The following is a 27769-nucleotide window of genomic DNA, read 5'->3' as shown; positions in this document are numbered from 1 at the left end:
ACAGTAGTTATGAATGTTGATTTTTTTTGGTTTCTACTTTCTAAAAATCCTCGAGTGCATTCAATCAATGCAATGACTTAACAGTGATGTTTTGTTGTTTTGGAAATCAACGTTTTTTTTTTTTTACAACCCACTCGATAGCTACTCTATTAGCAGGCCGTGTTCACCTAGTGACGTTCCACCTTTCAGCCACGTAGGCTACTTTTATGTGAGTCAATTCCTGTAAATTTAGATGCTAAAGTAAAGAGAAGGATGACGATTGTTAATTTGTTTTTCAGTCGTTAACCGACATATACGTTTGTCCACGAGAGGGTGCTGTTTTCACCCGTTGACTTTTCTTCAACGTGTGCCCACGCACAGAAGGCAGCCATCTTACGTTGCCACCGTTAACAACACCGACAACTATTTGTGTCATTGAAATCACTGTTATCTTATGTTATCACTGTTTACATTTCATTGATAATGGTTCTGACACCATGATGCAGACGAATGTTTGAGTAGCACTCAATGATATACCATAAGAGAGAATATTCTTTGTGATGAAATCTACATGTAGCGCTTCTCCTGGAATTGTGACATTTGACCCGTAGAGACAGTAAACAATGTGAAAACGTCGCGGAGAAATCAATGTTTTGAAGTTAGGCTAGTTTAGTGAGTTGCAACGTAACACTTCGTGCTTGAAGACTGAATCATACTCAGACGCTTAATGAGGTCGATTCATTGCACGCGGTGCCCGAAAGGAGCAGGAGACAACAGCCAGCAAAAGAATAGAAGAAATAGTTGATGTGAAAAAGTGATAAAAGAAGAGAGCGAGATGGAAAGAGAGAGTGTGTGTGTGTGTGTGTGTGTGTGTGGGGTTATGTAGTTAAACATAGCCGAGAGGAGGGAGATCCGTCAGCGTTTGTTTCCTCAGGATGTGGTTACCACGACGACGAAAAAGCAAAGCGGCAACATCACTACACCGCGTGTCTCTTCTGACACCTGTCCTAAGTGTTAAGAATGTATGTGTATGCGTGTGTTTGTGTGTGACAGAGCGATGTATGTGGTTTTACCGTGTACACGCGGCAGCTGCGCCTTTTGTGTTTCTTCTGCGTGACACTGTGTTTGTGCTTTCAGGTGACGCACAAAAAGAAGGTGGTTTGCGCCGAGAAGATGGTGTGAGACGTCAAAGACAAGGCAGCAGAGAAAGAGGACAAACCGGGCACAACACATGAGCGCCGAAAACGGGTAAAAACACACAAACAAACCCCGAAACAACCAGAAAAAGTCGAGTCAAATTGAATGCAGTTCATATTTGTACTCTTCTCCGCTTTCGGTCTTGTTCTACAATCGTGCGCTTCTCTCTAAATAACTACTAAATAAGTTGAATTATTTTTGCGCTTGCTTGTCAGTTTAGCTTAAATTGCTTGTTTGTGCTGATTTTTGGACATAATCTGCAATTTCTTAGTTTAAAAAAAATAAGTTGGATAAAAACGGGCGGATTTTGCTACTTAATTCATATTCTACAAACATTATATTAATCTGAATGGTGTGCTTAGACTAGTGGTGGCACATAGAACATTGTATTGTAAATAATTTTTTTGACTTGACTTCTCCCCTTTAACCTATTCACTGCCATTGCCGGCTATAGACGTCAAAAATTCATTTGAACTATTTCTATTAGTTTAATTTTTTTCCCACTTTTGTTAACAAGAGCATGAAAACCTAGAATTTTTTTTTTTATTGTACATTTAGAACAGATAGAAAATTTATGATTAATCGCGAGTTAACTATTGAAGTCATGCAATTAATTACCGTTTTTAAAAATTAATCGCCCGACGCCCCTAATTTTTAATAATCTTTCTTTTTTTCAACAATAAAAAGATTATTAAAAAAAATGTCTAGGTTTTCATACTCTTGTTGACAAAAGTGGGATATATATTTTTTAACTAATAGAAATAGTTAAAATGATTTTTTTTACGTTTATAGACGTCAATGGCAGTGAATGAGTTAAAAGAGTTTTTATTTTGCATCTGTCCTAGTTAAGCAAACCGCCACAATGGATGACTTTTGGTCCACTCAGCAATTTTCAAATTCCCAAAGACCCTCCTTCCACCTGCTCCCTGTGGTGGGCTCCCCCCAGCAGTATGAAAGTCAAGAGAAAGACCATGTGACCTCTTTCCTTACTGCAAGACGTAGCATAAATACTTTTGATTGGTTGGAAAGCGGCGAAAAAACGAGAAGCCTGGACGACGCGGAGGCTGGATTTTACAGCAATGGAAACTGGGAAGTGTACTCGGGTCAGAGTTTGAACCCAGCTGCGAGTAAGTGGAACAAGAGCAATATAGAGCCCCAAAGTTGGGATTTTGGGTCGAGCTGCGAGACCCCCAGCCCGTTGTCGGAGGCGTCCTGGTTCCAGCCGACTCCACTGAGCCAAATGGGGGCTCCCCAAACTTTACCCTCGCTGAATCTTCCCCAGAACTCGGCCGGATTCATCCAGAAACTAGACCCGCTCCTTGAATCTGTACTCTCGCAGCCCAGGAGAAGCGTCCCTGAGTCTCACAGGCCCGTTTGGGGAGCGGGAGATTCTGAGAAGTTTTTCAATCCCAACACCTGCTCGCCCTTCCCGTTGTCTCACCTGGAATCCTCAGTGCTCAGTCCGCCTCTCACGCCTTTACCTCCCCCGGCTCACTCGCCAGCCATGACATGCACCCAGTCCCACTCGCATGGAGGAGACGACAACGGGGCGCTCCACTTTTTTGCTTCCAACCCGCAGCCGCTGCCGTCGCTCAACTCCCTTGGCGTGATGTGGACGTTTCCCGCTGGGTTGGACGCCACCGTGCACGGCAACCCGAGATCTTCACACATCAAAGGTACAATCGAATGAAAATGAAAAATGTAAAGACCATCTTAAGTGAATTCAGAGATTTGTTCTTGCTGGTGATGTGAAAAGACGGAACAATACTGAATTGTTAGCTAGCCAGTAGGGCTAAGAAATGTATTGACATTATCAAAACATTAAACATAAAAATTAATAAATGGATTAATGTCCCTCCCACACCACATCCAAGTTGGAGTTTACTATAAAACTAAATATAAATAAAAAACAATTAACAAATTGTATATTTAAAAACACGATATACTATGTTTTAAAAATTGCCAGTGCTAATGCTAGCAGTCAAATTAGCATTGCGTGCACTGTTCTCGGAGTGATATTCCTTCAATAACAAATATTCATACATGCTCTTGGGGCACAGGCTGGCATTATAACAATACTCAAAGGCATATAAATCTTCCTAATCTGTAAATTAAAAAAAAGGAAAAATAAGTTATATTAATGAAGCTAAATTTAAAATCTTATTTTAGGAGGATTTATTTAAGTTTATTGTCATTTATTTTCAGATTATTCTTGTAAGTTATGCTTTGTTATAAATTTCATTATAGTACCAAGTTTTAAAATCATTAAATAATTGTGTTGATTAATCATGATTTTAATATCAATCGAAATAAAGGTGATTTTTTTCTTCCTCATATCTTGCATACACCCTAAATGTGCCTTCAATCATCTCCCACAATTTACAGAACCGCTCTCCTCACCTGGAAAGTCCTCTCACAAATCACGAAGAGACCCGAGTCACGCATCTCCTAGTCATGTGACAGGAAATGCCACTCACTATTGGGTAACCAAGGCGCAGCCCGATATGGGCTACAATTTGTCCCTTTTTCCTCCCGCTAACTCGCTGCTTCTTCTTGTAGAAAACCCAAACCTACACTGGAACTCCATTTCCCAGCCTCCTTCACTCTAACCAGGAAACGCGAGATCACTATACACCTCGACCCCTCCTCAACCCGACTCGGGAAGGGACAGGACTTTACTCCTTCTTCTCCTCCATTCAGCCAAGAGGAGATAAAGATCATTCTGTGGAAGCGTAAGTACAGTGGAAGAACGGAGGGGCGAAAAAAAAAAAAAAGTCATTGTTGGGCCAGATTTGTAAGTCAAGTAAGAAAAAAAGAAGGTGATAATGTGTGTGTAAAATAATAAAATAAACAAATGTTCTAATTTTTAGTTGCCAATCTTACTTCAAGGTCATAGTAAACATAAAACAATGAAGGAAGTATTTAATTACGTTTGAACTTATTTATAAGGTTTTTAGCAATTCAGGCCTAAGTATAGTATGTTCCAACGTACTTCTAGGCTAAATGCTAAAAAACTTAGCATTTTTCTCCATAATGCCATTGCCACAGAAGAAGCAGCTTTCCCTCCCTACATTTGGGTTACATTTGATTATACCAATACGTTCGAAAATGAAGTAAGTAAACATTCTAATCCTAATTTTTGATTTATTATTGTAACTGCAGTGCACTGTTTGCCCCCCCCCCCCCCCCAATGCCGCATAGGTCTACCACCGATGGCATTATGTGAAAAAATATTTACACAGCAATGCTTTAATTTTAATTTTTTAATTTTAATTTTCTAACGCATTGGTATAATATAGGCCAAATTCTACAAAAAAAATAAAATAAATAAATAAATTAACTTACACATGTGCAAGTCAATACCCCGTGGGATTATGGGGAAAACATGCTAAGGTTTTTAGCATTTAGCCTACATTACGTTAGAACCTATTTATTTGCGAAAATCCTTAATTAGGAACCTACTAACCTACTAATGTACATTAAATGGCTGGTGGGCCGGATTAAAGTGCACACATAGGTCTTCTTTTGCCTCAGAATGATCAACATTGGCAGTGATTTCCAGGCGGAGCTCCCCCCCGCTGAACTTTGGTGAGGACAGGGAGAAATTGACCTGGGAACATTCTCTTTGGAAATCACGGGACGAGATAATGGACAGTCGCGAGAAGCGGGAGCAAGGTGAACATTTTGCCCGAATGGAACATTCTGAATATTCACTCCGTTTATGAGACGAAGGATCTTTTGTGTTCAGTGGAAAAAGCTGCTATTGCTGAAGTAGTTCCAGTTGCTTTCCAGGAGGGGGCAGCAACATCGAGCTGGCGCTGCACTCTCTGCATGTCTGTCATGCTGACATTATGGTTGGTGTCCTCTCTCTCTCTCTCTCTCTCTCTCTCTCTCTCTCTCTCATCTCTCTCTCTCATCTCTCTCTCTCTCTCTCTCTCTCTCTCTCTCCTCTCTCTCTCTCTCTCTCTCTCTCTCTCTCTCTCTCTCTCTCTCTCTCTCTCTCTCTCTCTCTCTCTCTCTCTCTCTCTCTCTCTCTCTCTCTCTCTCTCTCTCTCTCTCTCTCTCTCTCTCTCTCTCTCTCTCTCTCTCTCTCTCTCTCTCTCTCTCTCCCTCCCCCTCCCTCCCCCCGGTGTCATTCATCGCATGCCTCACAGCTCACTCGCTCTCTCGTGCAGGCCACACTGGAGATGCTACTGCTAACAGGGGCATTACCAACAGAAGACTACCACTATGCTGGTAACCTTTAACCTCTAACTGCACATTATGTATGCAAAGTCATATTGGGCTTTAAATACAACAAATTACTCAGCAAATGAGCGCCTGTTTCCCACTGTGGATACAAAGGGGGTCTTTGTGTGACATCCCCCCTCCTGTTGTCCTCCCTTCTTACAATTCCGCATTTGTCTTCTCCTCGTCCAGGTAGTGACGTTTGGACCGAGAGTGAAAGCAACATTTTCAACAAAGCTCTGAAAAGTCATGGGAAAAACTTCTCGCTTATTCACAAAATGGTAAAAAAAAAAAAAAATCAAATCGATTTGCTCAAGATGAGTGTGAAATTATATTAAACTGTTTTTGGATACTATTTTGTGCATCTGTACAGTTTAAACTATCCATTTATGCCATCCTAATTCAATCCCTATTCCCTGCAAATAGCGGGAGATTATTGTATAAGAATAAAAGTTTTCTTACACTTTGCACACTTTTGTGTCTTGCAGGTGAAGACTAAAACAATGAACGAGTGCGTGGAGTTTTATTACATGATCAATAAAAGCCAAGATAAGCAAGACAAACAAACAAAGCTGAAGAATCAGCAACACAAGAGTGAAATTGTGAGTATTTTAGTATACTGTACTTTTTGTATAGTTTTGTTAAAATGGTCTGTCATAGTTTTTTTTGTTAACATTTTATGTAGTGGGTTTGGTGACTCAAGAGTTGACTGTACCCAAAAAGTGGTATCAAAACATCCCTAATTAAAAAAAAATAACTTTTTTTTTTTTTTTTTTAGTCCCTTAACGCTTACATCATCAAAGATTTACAAAACTATGTATTGTCCTTTTGGTAGATTTAAAAAAAAATGGCTCAGTGGTGCCCCCTACAAATTTTTCCCGAAGCATGTTCCCCTACATTTGTAAAAATTTGGCGGCATATGTAACAGCCCAAACCCCAAAAATGTATTTTACAGTATAACCATATACTTATAACCTAACAGGTAGCCCGCCATTTTGAATTTTTTTTTTTAATTTCCCTTCACAGAATTTCCCCAATCATCATTTATTTCTTTATCTTTCATTATGATAATAATCTTGGTTGGTTAAGAACAATCTTGCCATCTTCTGTAGGAGATGTCGCCCTCTCCGCCAGTGGAAAAGCAGTCCAGACCGCAGGAGGCGGGCCCTGCGCCCCCATTGGTTGGCTCCTTCCCTTGCACAAAGTGCGGAAAGTGGGTCGACCCCGTCTTTTTTATTTTATTTTATTTTTTTTAGTCCTTGTTGTAATCCTGTAATCGTTTTCTCTGTTTCGCCCAGAATGTTCAACAAGGTCAAGTCTCGCAACGCTCACATGAAAATCCATCGCAACTTCCCAAAAGCCTGGCGCAACAGACTTCTACCATCAAACTTCTACTACCAAAGTGGTCACAGCGTCACTCCTGGTCATTTTGCCCTCAATGATGCCAGCTTGCCAGTAGCATCCACCTACAATGGCGGCCCAAACATCGACGTAAGCGCCATTGTTGACGGCTCAATACAAAGAGAACCGCCGTACGCCTCCGTTTTTAACCAATCATGGCACTCCTTTGAAGAGTTGGAAACGGAGGCTTACGTACCTTAAATCGAAATTTGAGTCATTTTTTATGCATCACAGTAGTTGGTCTTCACGGATTTAAACTGGCAAAAATGTTCTTTGCAAAATGTTCTACGTCAGAGATCTCAAACTCAATTTCGGCTATTCACAATCTGCATATAACTGAAGCCCATTGAAATGCATTGTGGGAAAAAAATTACATACCCAAACAATTCCTCAGTGGCCACACGAGCGTTAAACTTTGATGTCAAAAACAGAAATCAATGTCAAATTGCCATGTGGGCCAATTGCGAACCTGTATTCTGGGTTAGCTCTCGTGATAATTGCAATGCGAGCCCGAAGGCAGTTTGATGTCTTCTTTCATTAGAATTCAATTTGGACTTGGGTTAAAAATCCCTGTGTTAAAATCTGTTTTTTGTATTCTGCTACCACACAAGTCGTGTTTGAATTTGTACTGTAAGGGTTGAAAGTTGTCAGAATTGTTGCAATCAGCCATTAAACTGTGCAGGTGTTGCTAATGTAATGGCTGCTGATTTTTTTCAAATATCGTGTATGAGTTTTGCAGCCTTGCAACCAGTTAACCAGATTTCTATCTTTTAGTTGCTTCTAATTTTACAGCATACCTGGAATGATATGATCCCATATCTAAATGAAGGCTGATTATTATGTCAGTGCAAGATAAGTATGTCTGCAATATGTGTGACCTCGTCATAAAATCAGTGCAGACAGCGACCTTTGCCCTATATAAACACCTCAATTAACTCATTCACTGCCATTGACGGCTATAGACTTCAAAAATTCATTTGAAACTATATTAGTTTCACATTTTTTCCACTTTTGTTAACAATCTTAATATTGTGCATTTATAACAGATGTAAAATTTGTGATTAATCAATTAATTACAATAAAAAAAAATAATCGTCTGACGCCCCTAATTTTTTTTATAATATTTTATTATTATTTTTTTTAATTAGGGGCATCAGGTGATTACAATTTTTAATTGTAATTGATCACATGACTTCACTAGTTAACTCAAGATTAATCACAAATTTTATATCTGTTCTAAATGTACAATACATTTTTTTCTAGGTTTTCATACTCTTGTTAACAAAAATTGTGAAACTAATATAGTTCAAATTAATTTTTGACATCTATAGCCGTCAATGGCAGTGAATCAAAACATTTTTTTTTACGTCTATAGCCGTCAATGGCAGTGAATGAGTTAAAGCTTTTTGACTTCTGCCGTCGACGTTTCTCTCTAAACATCTTTTTGAATTCACAATTTTTGCACCTGTCAAGTGTCGGCTTTCTTCCTCGTTAGAGTAGCGCGATATGGTGCCAGCGTGATCTTGCTTATGAAACCAATCAAGAAAAGTGAGGTAACATGACACCCGCGCCTGACACAATGACGAGCTCTCCTTGCTTGTTCTTTTAATAGTGCGCTTCAGAAACTTGACAAATAACACTGATGACCAATTCGAAATACCCACAGCTAAACTTTAAAAAAATAAAAAATAAATCAGCAGTCTTAATCTGAAATCATGTGCTAGACGTGATGCGCCATCTCCAATCGTCTCTCAGTTTCTGTGAGGCTTTTTGTGTTTGAAATCCAAAAAAAATCAAATCCTCATGGGTGTAAAGGAGTCAAACTTGTGACAACAACAATGTGAAGGGTGTGCCAGCTATTACGCAACCGGATCCCAACAGTGTGAGGAAGTCGGCTTTAATTACGAGCTCCGAGGCAGCGCCGGCAGAGATGAGGATAAAGAGGGAAAAGCAAGCACATTTCAGTGTGCGCGTGCGTGTGCACGAGCGGGAAAGTGGGTCAATGCATGTTGGATGGTATTTGAAGTGATCATTTAGTTTCATTGTTTTGTGACGCGTACATCAACTTGTTTGTCCACAGCTGGTAAGACAGCAAACACGGGTACGGCAGTCATGAGTTTGTGTTCTGTCACAGTCACAAGCAGTTCTCATGCTCGGAAAGTTTTAGTTTGGAATTTTCCCACAACTTTTGTTGAGTCAAAGCACACATTTGGTCATAATTGTCAGAAAATGTAGGAATCTAATGTATGTGCTTTGGTTTGATAAGGATTGGGAAACAGCTGGTCACAAAATTTGGCCCACGCCAAGTCAATAATGTTGAATATGTGAAAAATAAAATACCATCAACAAACGTTATTCATCCCAAATGTATTTCTTTGAATGTACAAACTAACAAATAGCATGTAAGGTGAATAAGTACATTGTATTTATTTAGCAGGTCTCATGACTAAAATACTAAATATTAAAATACAAAATAAAATACACTCATGTTCTATAAGTAATACAAGAAAATACTAATTAATAATCATTCAAAAATCAATGAATGCCTAAATAAACAAACTTTCGTGAAAATGTCTAGCTAGCTCACCAACTAGCCAGAGAGAGAAAACCAGCAGTTTTATTCACACATATCACGTTAATTATAGAAAGAACAAAGCGAAAACAAATACAAAGAACACAGCATTTGGTAGGAATTAAAATATATTTTTTAATCAAATCTAAACAAGAAAAAGGTAAATATTGTTCCATGTTGGTAAGTGGAATGTAATTTTTTTGTGTTATTATTATTATTATTTAGTAAAACTATGGAGATGACTTGCATATTGTTTAAAAAAAAAAGTTTTGTTATTCAGCACATTTAAAAAATATTTTTAATCTGAAAAAAAACGATAACAATACATATTTGTTTCAATCTGAATTTTATTAATAGAAAACAGTAGGTTTATTTAATAATATATTCCTCACATTTTTTGGGACCAAAAGTTCAAAACGCCTCAAATATGAACTCGATGCCGTTCGAAACTCGCGCCCGCCCGTGATTCCACGCCCTCTTTTCTGATTGGCCGAGAGCAGAGGGGGCGTCTGTGTGACGTCACCTCCGAGCGAGAGGGATCAGAGTTTGTGCGAGAAAAGAAGAGATTAACCAGGGTACGCTGCACGCAGGAAAAGCACGGAGCTGCTAGCAGTTAGCTTTAGCCGCTCGGCCACTTTAGCGTGTTTGACAGCGCACCTCCGTCCTCAAGTCTTCCCCCGGCCAATCAGCCCCGTCCCTCCACGCCATTTCCTCGAGTGCGCATATGAAGCAAATTGATCCAAAGTAGCAGACCTCCCTCCCTCTTCTTCCTCCTCCAAGCGTGACCGTGCGTGTGCGAGCTACGTGGGCAAAACCCAAACAAACAAGCCAACGCGCCCTCAAAATAGTCGACTGTTTACACTCGGTGTCCTCTTACCTGTCATCGGATGCACCACATGTGAGTACTGATGCAGAAGAACAGCGTGCTAGCTTTGCGTGTCTTCCAAACGTGTGTCTTGTGTGTATGCGTGTGCGCGCGTTTGTTCCCAGGCTGTCCGGTTTGCCATTTGTCGCCACACGCACGCACGCGCGTGTGTGTCACGCTGTCACGTCTGTCCGAGAGAGAAAAAAAAAGAAAAGCGAAAATGCTCGCCTGACAGGAGCTCGTTGACTTTAGCTAGCTTCACGCTGCTACTTTAAAGCTTGCTCGTTAAACGTGGACGTTGCAGCCTGCCATGTAATTCCTTAAGTAGGAAGACTTTTCAACAACTTTGTATTCAACTCTGTGTTCTATACTTTCACTTGAAAACTAAATAAATTTTCAAGAATAGTCTCACTATGATAGTTGGTTGATGATGGTGGTTAGTGGTTACAAATTGTTTCTTGTTGCCAGGCATGGCTGGTAAACAACTATCCTGCATACTAACCGGAATGTTCAGACTTGTTCACAATAATAAAATGACATGACTCGGGTGAGAGGAGTTTGTGCAAAGTAGTTATTACTGGTACGAGAAGCAGCCTGAATTAATGTAAAATGTAATTATCATGAGACAAATATAACAGCATAAATAATATTGTCAAACATAGCGTATGGGTGCAAAGCGCTTTCATTGAGCTAAAATTGTAGACCTCAGTCAGAGCTCAGGAAATTTCCTCGGCATGATAAAGTTCACATTATAATTATAACATGACACATTTTTGTTTCAACGTGCTAAAATGTCATGTTTTAATGTGACACATTTCATGCTAAGATGTGATGAGTGGTTTTAATGTAATACATTTCACGTTAAAACGTGGTTGGTTCAGTAACATGTTATAATGTGATAAAGTACACATTTTATTGTGGTAATTTGCATGTTATAGTGCGATAAGTTTAACATTTGATGGTAATCATTAGGGGTGTGACTTGCCTAGTAGCTTGCGATTTGATCTGTGTCACGACTTGATACCGATTAATCCCGATACGAATCTAAAAATTGATTATTGCGATTTAAAAAAAAAAACTTTACTGATTAGTATTTTCTAAATTTGAGTAAAAAAAAAAATCGCAATAATCAATTTATAGATTCGTATCAGGATTAATCGGTATCGAATCGTGACCTATGAATCGTGAAACGAATCAAATCGACAGTTACTAGGCAATTCACACCCCTATTACGGATATATATATATATATATATATATATATATATATATATATATATATATATAAACATGGATCACATTGCTCAAACAGGTTGAAAACGGACTCAAATACGCGGCAGAAAATTGCTATGTATGTTTTGACAATACGTTAGCCGACAAGCTAACGTCTTGATGCTAACCCCGATCGCTGCTAAGGAACAAGTAGGCGAAAGTGACACAAAGCGAAGCTTCATCGCTAGATTATTATCTCCAATAATGCGCAGACAACAACGACAACACAACAACAACGCTGCACTGTGCTGTTACTCTTATAAAAGTTGTTATATGCTAAATGCTAAACGTTTTTTTTTTTCGTATCTGTTGTCTTCGCTCTTTGTTTGATGATGTTTTACTGGTCTGGGTTGTTGAGTCACCCTTAAAGCGAGCCCCGGGGACAAAAGCCAACCTTGTTTACATGCTGCAACCTGCGAGAGTGCACTCTGAGTACTTGTTTGCTTGCCGGCCACACGTCGCGCACGGACGGCCTCGTTCCGCCGTCTCTTTTTAACCTTTGAACCCGCTCATGCGAATCTGCCTCTTGTATTGTTTTAACAACCTTTCCTCCACTCGCGCTTCATCCCTGAGCCGAGCGACACTTACTGTAGGTACGAGTTTATATGTGTTGCGATAATCTTTTCTCAGGCGTCCATTTTGTCTGATGTTTTTTTGTTGTTGCCAGCATTCTTTTATGAGTCTCGAACGGAACATGTGGACTTGATTTAGTTGGTTTTGTAACAAGATTAAATGAAACCAGAGATGCATCTGAAAAGCAAGCTAGGTCCTTGTGAGCTGATATTCTCCACACATTGTCACGTAACCATTTTGGAATTATTAGACTTCAAATACATTGGATCGGATTGGCAGATATTGATTTGATTTGTTTTTATTGAGATATATTATCCAATGTAATACTTTTCCATACAGTACAATACAGTAATTATGCTCTTAAACCAGTTTGTTGCCTTTATGGAAACTCAACTAAACATGACATTCTGATTAATATTACATTTGTGGAATAAGAGTTTTGAAGCAAAATGTAGCCCGTTTTATCCATCTCAGGGGGCGGCCATTTTGCCACTTGCTGTCGACTGAAGATGACATCACAGTTGCTCAGGCAATGGCCAATCACAGCTTATCTGTTTTCTGAAGCTGAGCTGTGATTGGTTGTTACCTGAGCAACATTGATGTCATCTTCAGTCGACAGCAAGTGGCAAAATGGCCGCCACCTGAGATGGATCAAAACAAATGGATTTTGCTGCTTAAGTCATATTCCACTAACACAATATTAACCAGAATACCATATTTAGACTCGTGGGGCGGCATAGAACGTATTATTATCAGAATTTTTTGGGGGGTTGACTTCCCCTTTAACTCATTCACTGCCATTATCGGCTATAGACGTCAAAAATTCATTTTTTTTAAACTATTTCTATTAGTTTAACTTCCCCCCCCACTTTTGTTAACAACAGTATGAAGACCTAGATTTTTTTTATTGTATTAGAACAGATATAAAATTTGTGATTAATCGTGAGTGAAGTCACTCATTTTAACTATTTCTATTAGTTGAAAAAAAATCTACTTTTGTTAACAAGAGTATGAAAACCTAGATTAAAAAAAATAAAATAATCGCCTGACGCCCCTAATTTTTTTAATAATCATCTCATCAGGCAATTAAATGTTTTAATTGTAATTAATCGCATGACTAGTTAACTCAAAATTAGTGAGTGAAGTCATGGGAATAATTACAATTAAAAAATTTAATTGTAAATTAATAACGTATTATTGTCAGAATTTTTTGGGGGGTTGACTTCCCCTTTAACTCATTCACTGCCATTATCGGCTGTAGACATCAAAAATTAATTTTTAACTATTTCTATTAGTTTAACTTTCCCCCCCACTTTTGTTAACAAGAGTATGAAGACCTAGATTTTTTTTATTGTATTAGAACAGATATAAAATTTGTGATTAATCGTGAGTTAAAAATTGTAATCACCTGACGCCACTATTTTTTAATAATCTTTTTTTTATTATTATTATTTTTTTTTATTTTTTATTTTTGTATTTTTTTTTTTTAAAGAAAACATTATTAAAAATTAGGGGCATCAGGCGATTCAAATTTGTAATCGTAATTAATCACATGACTTCTCTAGTTAATTCACGATTAATCAAAAATTTTATATCTGTTCTAAATGTACCCCAATATTTTTTTTCTAGGTTTTCATCCTCTTGTTAACAAAAATGGAAAAAAGAATGTGAAACTAATAGAAATGGTTCAAATGAATTTTTGACGTCTATAGCTGTGAATGAGTTAAGGTTCTGCTTAGGATTTTTTTTTACTAGTTTGACGGCCAAAACACCGATTGTGGAATTCTCGTGAGTGCGTGCGTGCGTGCGCACGTGGGTTTGTCTCTGCCAAACGCTCGGACATTCGGGCAGCGCCGTTGCCTCCTGGGAACTGTAGTGGAAACATGATGCTAGACAAAAAATAGATAGCATCATCTAGCGGCACGGCGGCGACCCCGTTTGACCTTTTGCCTTTGAAGTCATCAAAAGGTGCTTGTTGCGAACTGCCCGAGAGGACTTTCAGACCTCTGACGCAACAAAATGTGCATTTTTATGTGTCACAATGTCACTTGTGCGTCAAAACAGAACTTTGCTCCCTCCCCGTGAGGTTAATATGTCAACCACAAACGACCTCTGCTCTCGCAAACGAGACGCGCGCAGTCTTAGTCGTTCATAAAGTATTTTTTTAATTCCCTTTTGGAATGTTGGCGTATCAGTAAACGAGATGCGTCGACCTCAGGTGAACTTTCTGAATGTGTTGCCAGGAATATTCTGATTTCATTAGGAAGACTTGCATCTTAGCCAAAACAAACACTTACCACAGAAAGACTTTATACTGCACTCATATTTAAAAAAAAATAAATAAAAATTACATAAATTATTGTATGTATTTCCGAGTTTAAAATAAACCCATCAGCCATTTTATTTAATTTATTCAAAAATAATTCCTTTACAAAATGTTGAGTAGCCAGCATTCTGCCACTTAATAAATTACGACTCACAGAAACGTTTTGCCATTGACGTTTATAGACGTCAAAAAATCATTTTAACTATTTCTATTAGTTGAAAAAAAATCAACTTTTGTTAACAATAGTATGAAAACCTAGATTAAAAAAATAAAAAAATAAATCGCCTGACGCCCCTAATTTTTTTTTAATAATCATCTCATCAGGCAATTAAATGTTTTAATTGTAATTAATCGCATGACTAGTTAACTCAAAATCAATCACACATTTTATATCTGTTCTAAATGTACATTTTCATACTCTTGTTAACAAAAGTGGTGAAAAATGTTAAAACTAATAGAAATAGTTCAAATGAATTATTGACGTTTATAGCCGTCAATGGCAGTGAGTGAGTTAATAATCCAGAAGAAGAGAAGAGTGTTATTTGTTTACGTGCACCTCAATTTCACAATTTAGTTCATTTCCAACGATTCAATTTTTAAAAAGACAAATCAATCGAACTTTTAGTGACTCTGTCTTGTGTTGTTTAGCTTCCTTGTTTTTTTCTTCTTCTCCTGCTGCAAGAGTAGTAAGTGCGCCTTCTTTTCGAAGGCTTGGCACCCATGTTGCGTAAAAGGCACCAGTAGTCACCCTATACATTTTCAACGAATTTCTTTCTACGTGTGCAGCCCCGTTGAACCACAGGAGGGCGCCACTGACTTATGTGTGACACAAAGCTTGCCAGTTTGGCTCCGTTGTGTTGCACACAAATGACATTTGTATGAGACTGTTGTTTATTTGCATGCGTTGGTCCGTCTTGTGTCACTTCCGCTCCACAAAGGAGACGATGTAACAAAGTAGAAGCTATAGAAGCTTACATTCCTCGCATTCCACGCCTTGATCCTCAACGTGCACTTTGTCCCCGCAAGCCACGCCATTTAAGACAAAATGACTGGGTTTGTGGAGATTTCAGCCTGACTATATGTGCATGTTCCACTTTAAGGTTAAGAAAGATGTTTTCTGCTACAGGGCTTGGTTGGCTGCCTGCTGCATTTCCAGCTTATAAGTGATCAAAGAGCATTTTTGATACACGGCTGCAGTTTCACTTACCATCTGCGGGCAGGCTATCTCCCACCGTGCACGCTTGAAAAAATAAATAAAAAAATGTAAATTCCGCTCATGGATTACAAATTGCAACCCAGCAAAATGCCACCTTTCATTTTATATTTAGTCCAGGACAAATAATGCCTTTGAATTCTGCACAGTGGTGGCATACAATACAAAAATAGAAAAAAAAAAGTCCCCTATGTTCATATTTTCAAGAGCAGGCGGCTGCACTGTATGTGGCATCTCTACATGAATAAATAAAAGGTAGGCAGCAGTGTTTTGGAAGTAGTATTGTGCAATATTTAACTCTTTCCCGCCTTTGCTATGTACAACCTTGAAAAATTGAGACCACTGCAAAAATGATTAGTACTGACGTTTGTGCTATTTAAAGCTATGTTTACAACACTGAGTATTTTTTTTCTACTGTAAAATACAGATTACTCCCAAATAAAAATATTGCATTGCACAGCATTTCTTTTTCAAAATATTAAACATGGTCTCGTGTTTTACTGCATTCCACGTCTGTAAGTAATGCCGCCATTTGGCCACACGGTGGCAGTGACATCCCAAGAAGCTTTGAAAAAGCACAGTTTGTTTTCTACCAACATTTATGCAATAGGCTACGTTTATTTGCGTGTATGAATTTTTATGTGCCACGCTGTGTTACTTTATTTTGTATTATTATTATATATATATAATGAGACATTATAATTATTGAGTGACTCTTGTTCGGCAAGTAACCAGTAGTAGGTCTTACTCACATAGCATTTATAACTTGTGGCTAAAGTATGTTGTTGATTCATCATCATTAAAAAAGAAAATATTTATATCTGAGTAGGGATATAAAGCGGCACAATTGTAATGTAGTCATTCTTTTCCTAGTTTGACAGTGTTGTTCTTTTCTGGAGGTGACAATAGAGTAATAGACAGCTGGGTATTGTTCACAAAACACCTGTAGCTAATTGGCCCGCGTGAGACTGAACAGCTGCTGATTGGCTGTCACACTTCCTGCATGTAAAAAAAATGATTACTGCAAGTTGATTGGCTGTCACACTTCCTGCTTGTAAAAATGATTACTGCAATGCAATCGTTGACAAATTGATTTTTTTTCTCTCAAATCTGGCTTGCAGTGCCACAAAATGCTCTTTAAAACCACAATAATAAACATATAAATCAAAAGTGAGACGTTTAAGAGGGATATTTTAAGAAAGGGAGGTTTGATAGTGATACCACTTTTTTTTTTTTTCCATTCTACAACTACTGTGCTGGGGGAAAAAAAAAAGTGGTATTGAACCTCCCCACACGTTTGTCGCCGTGAATGCCGGCTAATTAAGCCTTGGAGGTGTAAAGCGTGTATATGATTTAATTTAACATGAAAATGTCATGTTTTTTTTCTTCTTTTTTTTCTGGAAAGCTCAGTTCATTCGGTAATTTTACAGATTTGACATGTCATCATCATTGCTCTCTTTTTTTTTTAATTTATATTTAAAAAAAAATTAAAATGCCATTTTGTCGCGTCTCACGCAGGATGTTGCGCTCCGCTGCATCCCAAGGCGGCCTCAGCCTGCTGGCCGTGAGGAGGGCGTGTCTCCTGTACCGCTCGGCCCACACGGCCCCGCACAGTCAACATCGACCAATCAAGAAAGTGATGGTGGCTAATCGAGGTAAGAGTGAAACTGTTTCATTTCTACTCCAATAATATTGCTTTGCTGATCATTCATATGTAAGCGCTCGCTTGTGTGGGTGGCTGCGCAATCCACTTAAAAAAAAATAAAAATAAATGCCCCACTGAATAGCTTTAAACACTCCAAAGTGTAGTCTATGACTATTATTGCAGAAAGTCAGGTTACATTTAACGCATATTAGTGTTTTTCACTTCAGCGCTTGCTTGGGGAAAAAAAAAAAAAAAAAAAAGTCCTGAAGGAGATTTGCATATTACTGGCAATCAGTTACGCTATAAAATTAGCAAGGGGCTTTTTGCAATTTAATTCTTGGGTTGAAAAATACGAAACATAAAACCTAAGACAAATGAGCCAATTAAGTACTGGTAGGACCTGCTGAAGATCACTACTCACTATATTTGCTATTTCTTACTTTTTCCCCGACAATAAGTATGGACAGCCACTCCAGACGGCGAGCACATAGAAAGATTCATGTCAGCCTTCCTCCCTTCAAAGCTCTATTAAACTGCTTTAATCCATCATCGTGATTCAGATGGGTTTTGGTCTGTGACACACACGCGCGCACGCGCACACACACACACACACACACACACACACACACACACACACACACACACACGGGGGTTTCTGTCAGTGTCTGTCCTTCACTTTGGCGTGACACGATATCTACACCGCATTAGATCACATTCATCACACCGCAGTGCACCAGACCGAGCTGGACTGCTGTGTGTGTGTGTTTGAGTGAGATTTTCACCATTTTTTTTTTTTTTTTTTGCTTTGCATTGTGAGACAATTAACTCATTCACTGCCATTGACGACTATAGACGTCATAGATTCATTTGAACTATTTCTATTAGTTTTGCATTTTTTCCCACTTTTGTTAACAAGAGTATGAAAACCTAGATTTTTTTTTTTGTACATTTAGAACGGATATAAAATTTGTGATTAATCGTGAGTTAACTAGTGAAGTCATGCGATTAATTACGATAAAAAATGTTTTAATCACCTGACACGCCAAATTTTTTTTATAATCTTTTCTTTGAAAAAATAAAATAAAATAATTGTAATAATTCCCCCCCAATTTTTACTAATCTTTTTTTTTTATCAAGAAAAAAATATAAAAAATTAGGGGCGTCAGGCGATTACCATTTTTAATCGTAATTAATCGTATGACTTTACTAGTTAACTCACGATTAATCACTAATTTTATATCTGTTCTAATACAATAAACACAATTCTAGGTTTTCATACTCTTGTTAACAAAAGTGGGAAAAATGTTAAACTAATAGAAATAGTTAAAATAAATTTTTGACGTCTATAGCCGTCAATGGCAGTGAATGAGTTAAAAATAAAATCATAACTGTAATGCCTTTTTAGTCAGTAAAAATAGGGATGGGCAAGTACCGATACCAGGTAATGGTACGGGGCCAATACACAGCCTTATTTCAAGGTATCGGAACTCGCGACGGCAGGCGGCCATTTTGCGATCAGGAACTGGGAATTAAAGAATAGATTGGAGCTGCAATCAAATGAATGATGTTTCAGTTAGTGGTTTGGTCTGTAATGTGAGGAAAATAGGCAAACATTGTCATCATTGTTTTCCACAGTAAAATAAATTGATTCAAAACAAAGATAATCATCAGCTTTCAATCGGGGACTACAGAAGTCATAGAATATGTATTGTTGAGCAGCTGAGTATTTGGACAATTAAAAAACAAAAAAAATCTAAAAGATTAATCGATGAACACAAATATTTATCAATTAATTTGATGACTGACTAGTTAGCAATTTTAAAAATTGCTTTTTTGGTACCTATTGGTCTTTCTTTACTCACAGGTTGGCAAATGCTCAGACTCGTATCGGTCCAAAAAAAAAATGCGAAAAAATGTGGAAAATTTCCTTTTTTTCTGTTAAATCCAGCCTTCTCACATCTCATTTTGTCCTCCAGGTGAGATCGCCATCCGTGTGTTCAGAGCCTGCACCGAGCTCGGGATTCGAACGGTGGCCGTCTACTCTGAGCAGGACACCGGACAGATGCACAGGTATGCTCGCCGCCGCCGCCGCCGCCGCTCAACCAATGAGGCCCAATTACAAAGCTTGCGAAACGGGGCACGCTGTAGCATGCGGAGGCTCCTGCGGTGGTTGAAATCACAAAACCGGCAGCCAGACTTGAGGGCGAGCGGCTCAGCTGCCACTGCAGATTATTGATCACGGCACACAATTAAAGGAAGCTTTTTTTCCAGTGCGTCTTTTTGATGCCTTGTGAGGACGACATCGGCGCAATTGTAGCCACATTACGACCATTCAAGCAAAAGAGTTTGCCCAAACATCCTAATCTCCCTAAATGGGTTTGTTTTGTCACAACATCTAAATAAATGTCACACCCTGCCTTGTTTTCCTTCAATTTGAGCTGTTGTGACTAAATGCATCTGAAATCTTCTTGTCTTTGCAGGCAAAAAGCAGACGAGGCCTACCTCATTGGGAAAGGCCTGCCGCCTGTCGCCGCCTATTTGGACATCGCTGACATCATCAAAGTAGCCAAGGTAAACTGTCAATAAAAGTGTCCCAAAATCGATTTCATTTAAATTTTTATAATGTCTTCCCTTTGTTTGTGTGCGCCTTTATTGGGAGCGCTGTTCATGTTGTACCCGATTTGGCCACTTAGGGGGCAGTGTGGTTCCACGCGGTCTGATACACTGTTAAGTTGTAGCCACATTAGAGAGTAGAAGGAAAAAGTCACGATCAAGTTATTCCAATAAAAGTAGTTTTTTTTTTTTTTTTTTTGCAGCGTGGAGCCGTTCTTTTGAGCGATAAGCGCACTAATTAGCATTAGCGAGTCAGACTGGAGTAGATCATTACGATTCCTTGAACATCTATAGATTGAAGCAAAAATCATTGTCAATCAAATCATTAAAAAAAAAATAATAATAATAATCATAAAAAAAAAAAAATATATATATATATATATATATATATAAAAAAATCGTTTTTAATCGAAAATCGATTCTGAATCGAATCGCACAACCCCAAAAAAATCTGAATTGTATCGTGAGACATTCAAAGATTCCCACCCCTAGTGAATACGCTCCCTCATGGTACCGATAAGACTTTATTTTAGTGTAAGATTAACATGTAAAATATTTATATATAATAAAGCTGATATTTACCAAACCACTAAAGGGACATGGTAGAAATTTTTTTTTTCTCATGATGACGAGAAAGTAGTCGATTACATGCTAACGCAGGAGACCCTATAACTACATTTCGGTTTGCACTCCCCCATACTCCTCTCCGTAGATATCGTTTATTATAATGCGGATTCATTTATTTCTTGTTTGTTAAAAAAATAAACGGGAAGAGGACCTTGGGAACAAAAAAAATCATATTAAATCGCAATTGCAGCATTCGATTATTTTTCAAAACCACTCCATAGATTACGGCAATAGTTTTTTTCTCCTATCAAGCGTCTGAAGAGTTGATCTGGTTTCTTTCAATCCGACCGCCCCCCCCCTCCCAAACCTCTCATCATAGTCAAGGTATTAAAATGTCAGAAAAAGAACCTTTACGTCAGCTTGACATTTAATGTGTGTGAGTACATGTCATGTTGCATCCATTAAACCCCCCCCCCCCCCCCTCTCCGTGGTCAGCCACATCAACCAATTGTCTTGTCACTTTTGTCCTTTTGGTTCCATAATACGATATCTAATATAATCTTTAGCAAATTCACAGAGAAGCTCACGAAACGCTAAAGCAATGCTCTCCCTCCTCTTTGGATCTTGTTTGCCATTCCTGCTTGCGTGTGGCCATACTTCCCTTAATAACAGGATAGCACATGGGGTGGGTGTGTCTGTCTGTCTGTCGGACCCTGTCCTCATTATACTTTGATAGTATGACAACCAAAGTGTCGGCGGCTCCAGCCTCATTTTGTGTCATGTGACATGTAAATTGGACACTGAAGCATAACTTGGTCTCCCATGTTCCATTTAATTCAGTCACCTTTATTAAATTTGTGGGCCACTGGGTTTGCCCTCATTTAAAGTGACGGAGCCCGAAAAAGCAAAAGCAAGAAAGAAATAATACATGATTTAACTAGAGATATGAGCCAAATATAAAGGGCCCTCGCGACCCTGGCCAGTGGCCATGTTGGGGTACTTGCACGTTGGGGAACCCTCATGAGTATTTATGAACTCATTCACCCGCAGCCCTTTTCACTGAAGCAACCCCCTTCGCTCCTGGCTGGTTTACTAGATTTTCACTAATTTTGCAAGGCCCACAGAATATTGTGTTCTATTGCTGTCAAGTTCCATCATCATTCACAAATCTGTTTAAAACTGTGGGTAAATCAGCTTTTAGCAACATGGCCCTGGTTGATCTCTTCTACTCTGCTGCCACCTGCTGGCCGTTTTTGTAATAACTACTATTGCTTCAAGCATTCTTTTCTGTCCAGAGGCTGCATCAAAGCCTTCTGTATGCTCTACTCTAGCATAAAAAAAAACATTTTTAAAAAACAACAACGTATAAATACGTCTTTGGGAGCATGGCAATGTTTAAAATAGAACGTATTTATACATTTTTGGGAGCAAATGAGTTAAAATGTGACCTCTGTAAAAGGTTAAAAATGGTGCACAATTACCAAAATAAATTCAAAATGGCGGACTTCCTGTTAGGTTTAGCATATACTAAAAAAAACAACAACAACTCTTTTGTAGGCCTTAGGCTGATAGATATGCATGCTAAATACATACAACCGAGAATGCTTTGTTAAAAATTTGTAGAGGGCGCTATTGAGCCATTTATTGAAAATTGCTCCAAAAATTATTGATTTTCAAGAGCAATGACTGGTTTGATGTGTGTGCAAAGATTCCTGAATTTTCGCCCATGTTTAGCCCCTCAAAAACAATTTTTCTTTGCAACAGTGTGTGACAAAATTAAAAGCTTTTGATAACTTTTCATCTTGAAACAAAGATGAAACTCGGGCAAGTGAGAAGACAATCGGATAAATCCTGCAGGAGGAGTTCGTTAAAATATGACTTATGTAAAAGGGCCAAAAGTAAATCAAATTGGAGGACTTCCTGTTAGTTCTAACAGTTTGTAACAGAGGCATGATAAAATGAAAATATAGCTTCAATCATCCTCTTCTAACAAAACAGTGGAAAGCTGTGTTTTTTTTTGCAGGTTGGTCACAAGGTATCAAATTGAAATTTAAAAAGTACCATCAAACCATACACCTATAGCACTATATTGTTAATGTAATGCATAAAAAAGCACCGGACCCAGAATTGACCCCTGAGGGACCCCTTTTGGTCCAACTGGACCCCCTTGTCATCCTTTGTCAACAACGTCTTTCTTTCCGTAGGACAATAATGTGGACGCCATCCACCCGGGCTACGGATTCCTGTCCGAGCGCTCGGACTTCGCTCAGGCCTGCGCCGATGCCGACGTGATGTTCGTCGGACCCACTCCGGACACGGTCCGCAAGATGGGCGACAAAGTGGAGGCCCGTGCCCTCGCCATCAGCGCCGGTATATGAAGACAAGTCAGGGAAATGGAATTCCAACACGGCTGACGCGTGTCCCTTGTGCTTGTCAAGGTGTGCCGGTGGTCCCGGGAACCAACTCCCCCATCGGCAGTCTGCAGGAGGCGCACGCCTTCGCCCAGACCTACGGCTTCCCCATCATCTTCAAAGCGGCCTACGGGGGCGGCGGCCGAGGCATGAGGGTGGTCCGAGAGTACGAGGTGAGCCCCTGGACGAATTTGCGCTTTATATTCATGACATTTGTGTTTTGTGTGGAATTGCTTGGCTATTACGAGCCGGCCGGTCGTTTCTATCCGCCGCTGCCACTCACCTTCTGCTATCCAGTCTGTCATCTGGAATTGCCTCTGGGGGTTCCTCAAGCGTGCATGGCGGCTAAAACATTCCGATCAATTTTCCACGTGCCCGGGGTCCAATTACCAGAATGTATCCTAACATTTTATCCCATGCGTGGAACGTATACCTTATATTTCCCACGTAAGTGTTGTTTACAGGAAAAACAACCCTGGCAATATCCAAATGCAAATTTCCATAGATGCAGCCAGCAATGATTGACACATTCCCTTCCCTCCGCTAATGATTCCCTTACTGCCTCTTTCCACTTTTTTTTTTTCTCCTCAAGTCCCAGTCATTTTTGTGTGTGTGCATCTTATGAAAACTAATTGTGTTTTCTTCCCCCTTGATGGTGTAAGGCACATTTTGGCATTACAAAGTCAATGCACAGTGACGCATTGTTTTCCCCTTTGGTGCAGGTGGGACTGATGTGTCTTTCTTTCCTCATCTGAGCATCGCTTTAATGTCCTTCTGCCGCGCGGCTGTATCTGAAATGTGCAACTCAAATGTTCAAATGACCTCCCGCAGGCGCATCGACGCCCCCTCGTGCTGTCGCTGTTCACTATTTCACCGAGAGCCTGCCACCAGCTTTTGATGCTACCAATGGTTTTTATGCGTTGTTCTTTTTGGGGTCCTAGTTCTCAAATCCTCTTTTTTTTTTTTTGGGGCCAATCAAGAAATAAGTTAATTTTTGTTTGCTATCATTGAAAAGTAGTCTACAGTCACTGCACAAAAATGCCCTTAAATTATTTGCTCCCAAAAAACGTATAAATACGTTCTATTTTAAATATCAAAGATGTATTTTATTTTTTTTAATTTTTTTATGCTAGAGCATACAGAAGGCTTTGCTGCAGACTCTCAACTGCAGAAAACGGTTGAGGAAATGATAGTTATTACAAAAACGGTCAGCAGGTGGCAGCAGAGTATAAGAGATCAGCCAGGGCCATGTTGAAAAAAAAAAAAAAGCTCATTTACCCATAATTCAATACAGATTTGTGAATAATGATTAAACTTAGCTATATTCTAATGCTAATTGCTGCAAAATGAAAACTGATAGAAATATACTTTTTTTTCCTGATGAAAGGAGACTTAAATTTTTCTTTTGGTAGTTTTCCTGTTTTTATAACAATAGAACACAATATTCTGTGGGCCTTGCAAAATCAGTCAAATTTCAGTAAAAACAGCCTGGGAGCGAAGGGGGTTGCTTCAGTGAAAATGGCTACGAGTGAACGAGTTAAATACTGTATACCAGTGGTTCTTACCCTGGGTTCGAGACACATTGAAGGTCTTGTGGCTGACATAAGAAATGAGCGATTGCGGAATGGTACGTACCCTCGATATCAGTGACTTGACATTTTTTTTTGTGACATTTGTGCGTTTAACTCCACTGTCAACATCTAGTCTGCGTACAACAGCGCTAAATGTTGGCTACATTAGAATGCTAATTACTAGGGGTGTCAGGCGATTAAAATTTTTAATCGTAATTAATCACATGACTTCAATGGTTAACGCACGATCAATTGCAAATTTTATATTTGTTCTGAATGTACCAAAAAATAATTTTTTCCCTAAGTTTTCTTACTCTTGTTAACATTAAAGATAGAAATATGGGTGCATCTTTTAGTCATTGATACACTAATTTTATAATAATTCATAAACTTGAATTAAAATTAAAGAGATGAACTGTGCTATAAAAAAACCCCAAGTGTGATATAGATTTTTGTCGAGGTCATTTTTCTGCCACTAGATGGCATAATTGCATTTGTAAGACATTGGTGACAGCTCAGTGCATTATTTTTTTCATATTAACAGCTATCTGATCTTTAACATGAAGTAACTTGTGAAATTCTGTGTTTTTCAAATTGCAAAATATAACTCGAACGTAGTCTCCACAAATATATGTATTATTATTACTGCAAAATTTTGACGCGGACGTGTCTGCTGCGTTGCAACTGGAATTCTCCCAGTACAGGCTTTCTAAGGGGTTGTTAAAATTTTTTTTTTTGTGGCGTTAAAAAAAACTTTAAACTCACTCAAAATGATCGCACTCATTTTGACATCCCCTACTAATGACCCTTTCCACTTTCTGGCCAAACAACTAGAGAAGTTGTCTTGTTTATTGGCTAAAAGTTTGGGCTGGCACTGATGACGCCGCCTCCAGCAAGCCGCTCGTTTTGCCTCCCGTTGAGATGACAGTACAGGGTTGGCTCGAGTATCCTCTCTTGAGGCACGAGGCCATGGTGAGTCACACTCTCTTACCCCAAAGTCGGGGGCAACACGATGGCCCGGCAAGATGTCGTCGACTGACAAAGCAGATTGAGTCATGCCCTTGACTCGCCCTCGTGCGTCTGTGTGCCGTTGTCTCGCCTCGTCTCGTCTGGGTTGTTTGTTTGCAGATAATTCTCAGCTCAAGGAAGAAAAGCAACAACAAAAAAAAAAAAAAAAGCAAAGTGACAAACTGCACACTGCAGATGATACATTGGGGGAGATACCAGTGAGGTTTTTGGACTAAAAAATGTAACGACCAGCTGCCGAGGTGCTTAACTCGTTCACTGCCAATGACGGCTATAGACGTCAAAAATTCATTTGAACTATTTCTATTAGTTTAACATTTTTTTCCACAACAAGAGTATGAAAACCTAGATTTTTTTTTATTTATTGTACATTTAGAACAGATATAAAATGTGTGATTAATCGTGAGTTAACTATTTAAGTCATGCGATTAATTACAATTAAAATTTTTAATCGCCTGACGCGACTTAAAGATACTTAAAAATTCGGGGCGTCAGGCGATTAAAATTTTTCATCGTAATTAATCGCATGACTTCACAAGTTAAATTTTATATCTGTTCTAAATGTACAATAAAAAAATCTAGGTTTTCATACTCTTGTTAACAAAAGTAGATTATTTTTTTTAAACTAATAGAAATAGTTTAAATATTCATACTCACCCACATACAAAAAAAAAGAAAAAAAAAGAGAGCAATGATGATGACGACATGTCAAATTGGCAAAATTACCGAATTAACAATACTGAGCTCTCATGCGTCAATTATAAATTTATAAATTTTAAATTATAAATTTATAAATTATAAATTTATAAATTTTTTATAAATTATAAATTTTAATCGCCTGACGCGACTTAAAGATAGTTAAAAATTCGGGGCGTCAGGCGATTAAAAAAATTTTCATCGTAATTAATCGCATGACTTCACAAGTTAAATTTTATATCTGTTCTAAATGTACAATAAAAAAATCTAGGTTTTCATACTCTTGTTAACAAAAGTAGATTATTTTTTTTAAACTAATAGAAATAGTTTAAATATTCATACTCACCCACATACAAAAAAAAAAAAAAAGAGAGCAATGATGATGACGACATGTCAAATTGGCAAAATTACCGAATTAACAATACTGAGCTCTCATGCATCAATTATAAATTTATAAATTATAAATTTATAAATTATGAATTTATAATTTTTTTATAAATTTTAATCGCCTGACGCGACTTAAAGATAGTTAAAAATTCGGGGCGTCAGGCGATTAAGAATTTCCATCGTAATTAATCGCATGACTTCACAAGTTAAATTTTATATCGTTCTAAATGTACAATAAAAAAATCTAGGTTTTCATACTCTTGTTAACAAAAGTAGATTATTTTTTTTAAACTAATAGAAATAGTTTAAATATTCATACTCACCCACATACAAAAAAAGAAAAAAAAAGAGAGAGCAATGATGATGACATGTCAAATTGACAAAATTACCGAATTAACAATACTGAGCTCTCATGCATCAATTATAAAATTATAAATTTATAAATTATAAATTTATAATTTTTTTATAAATTATAAATTTTAATCGCCTGACGCGACTTAAAGATAATTAAAAATTCGGGGCGTCAGGCGATTAAAAATTTTCATCGTAATTAATCGCATGACTTCACAAGTTAAATTTTATATCTGTTCTAAATGTACAATAAAAAAATCTAGGTTTTCATACTCTTGTTAACAAAAGTAGATTTTTTTTTAAACTAATAGAAATAGTTTAAATATTCATACTCACCCACATACAAAAAAAGAAAAAAAAAGAGAGAGCAATGATGATGACATGTCAAATTGGCAAAATTACCGAATTAACAATACTGAGCTCTCCATAAAAAAATAAAAAAATAAATAAACTAAATAAATAAATAGTTCAAATGAATTTTTGACGTCTATAGCCGTCAATGGCAGCGAATGGGTTTAGTGGAAGATTTCATTGTTTATTGCAAAGAACTAACCTGCGCTAAAATGATGTGGCTGACTTTTTTGGGCCTCCTGACGGATGCTTATGGATTTTTCTTGTTCTGTTTGTCAGGAACTTGAGGAGAATTACCAGCGGGCCTACTCTGAAGCGCTGACGGCTTTCGGCAATGGCGCTCTGTTTGTGGAGAAGTTTATTGAAAAGCCGAGACACATTGAAGTGCAGATCCTTGGTAAGTGATCTTGGTGAAATGCGTCTTTTCCGTGGAGTGGGCAGACTTCACCGGCTATATCACACTTGGTCGGACGCATCCCTGCTATATTGAGCTTTTTTTTTTTTTTTTTTTTTTAAAGGTCTGGCAA

General features: G+C 38.2%; 2 protein-coding genes across 7 annotated transcripts in view; both read left to right on the top strand.

The window, feature by feature from the left end:
- The first annotated feature begins 1018 nt into the window (after positions 1-1018).
- On the top strand, positions 1019-9159 carry LOC144035633 (zinc finger protein 541). 6 transcript variants are annotated; one of them, XM_077545481.1, is made up of 8 exons: positions 1019-1227; positions 2022-2852; positions 3562-3908; positions 4711-4851; positions 5596-5684; positions 5892-6005; positions 6516-6616; positions 6702-9159. In XM_077545481.1, the coding sequence occupies exons 4-8, from the start codon at positions 4824-4826 to the stop codon at positions 7003-7005; spliced, it is 636 nt and encodes a 211-aa protein (XP_077401607.1). In that variant the 5' UTR covers positions 1019-1227; positions 2022-2852; positions 3562-3908; positions 4711-4823; the 3' UTR covers positions 7006-9159. The 6 variants fall into 6 exon arrangements, with proteins under 6 accessions (XP_077401607.1, XP_077401604.1, XP_077401603.1 ...); XM_077545480.1 differs by lacking the exons at positions 1019-1227; positions 2022-2852; positions 3562-3908; positions 4711-4851 and adding exons at positions 4893-5030; positions 5352-5412 and having other exon boundaries at positions 6516-6607; XM_077545479.1 differs by lacking the exons at positions 1019-1227; positions 2022-2852; positions 3562-3908; positions 4711-4851 and adding exons at positions 4894-5030; positions 5352-5412.
- A 770-nt stretch (positions 9160-9929) lies between these two features.
- LOC144034485 (pyruvate carboxylase, mitochondrial-like) overlaps positions 9930-27769 on the top strand; it is a 174177-nt gene continuing 156337 nt past the window's right edge. Inside the window, exons 1-7 of the mRNA XM_077543263.1 lie at positions 9930-10274; positions 17143-17279; positions 19246-19339; positions 19750-19840; positions 22654-22819; positions 22888-23033; positions 27522-27639. Of these exons, the coding sequence (XP_077399389.1) occupies positions 10264-10274; positions 17143-17279; positions 19246-19339; positions 19750-19840; positions 22654-22819; positions 22888-23033; positions 27522-27639 (763 nt within the window). The 5' untranslated portion in view covers positions 9930-10263. The remainder of the gene's footprint in view (positions 10275-17142; positions 17280-19245; positions 19340-19749; positions 19841-22653; positions 22820-22887; positions 23034-27521; positions 27640-27769) is intronic.

The sequence above is a fragment of the Vanacampus margaritifer genome, chromosome 15, assembly GCF_051991255.1.
Source record: "Vanacampus margaritifer isolate UIUO_Vmar chromosome 15, RoL_Vmar_1.0, whole genome shotgun sequence".
NCBI classification, from domain to species: Eukaryota; Metazoa; Chordata; class Actinopteri; order Syngnathiformes; family Syngnathidae; genus Vanacampus; species Vanacampus margaritifer.
This window is presented reverse-complemented; position numbering and strand designations above follow the sequence as displayed.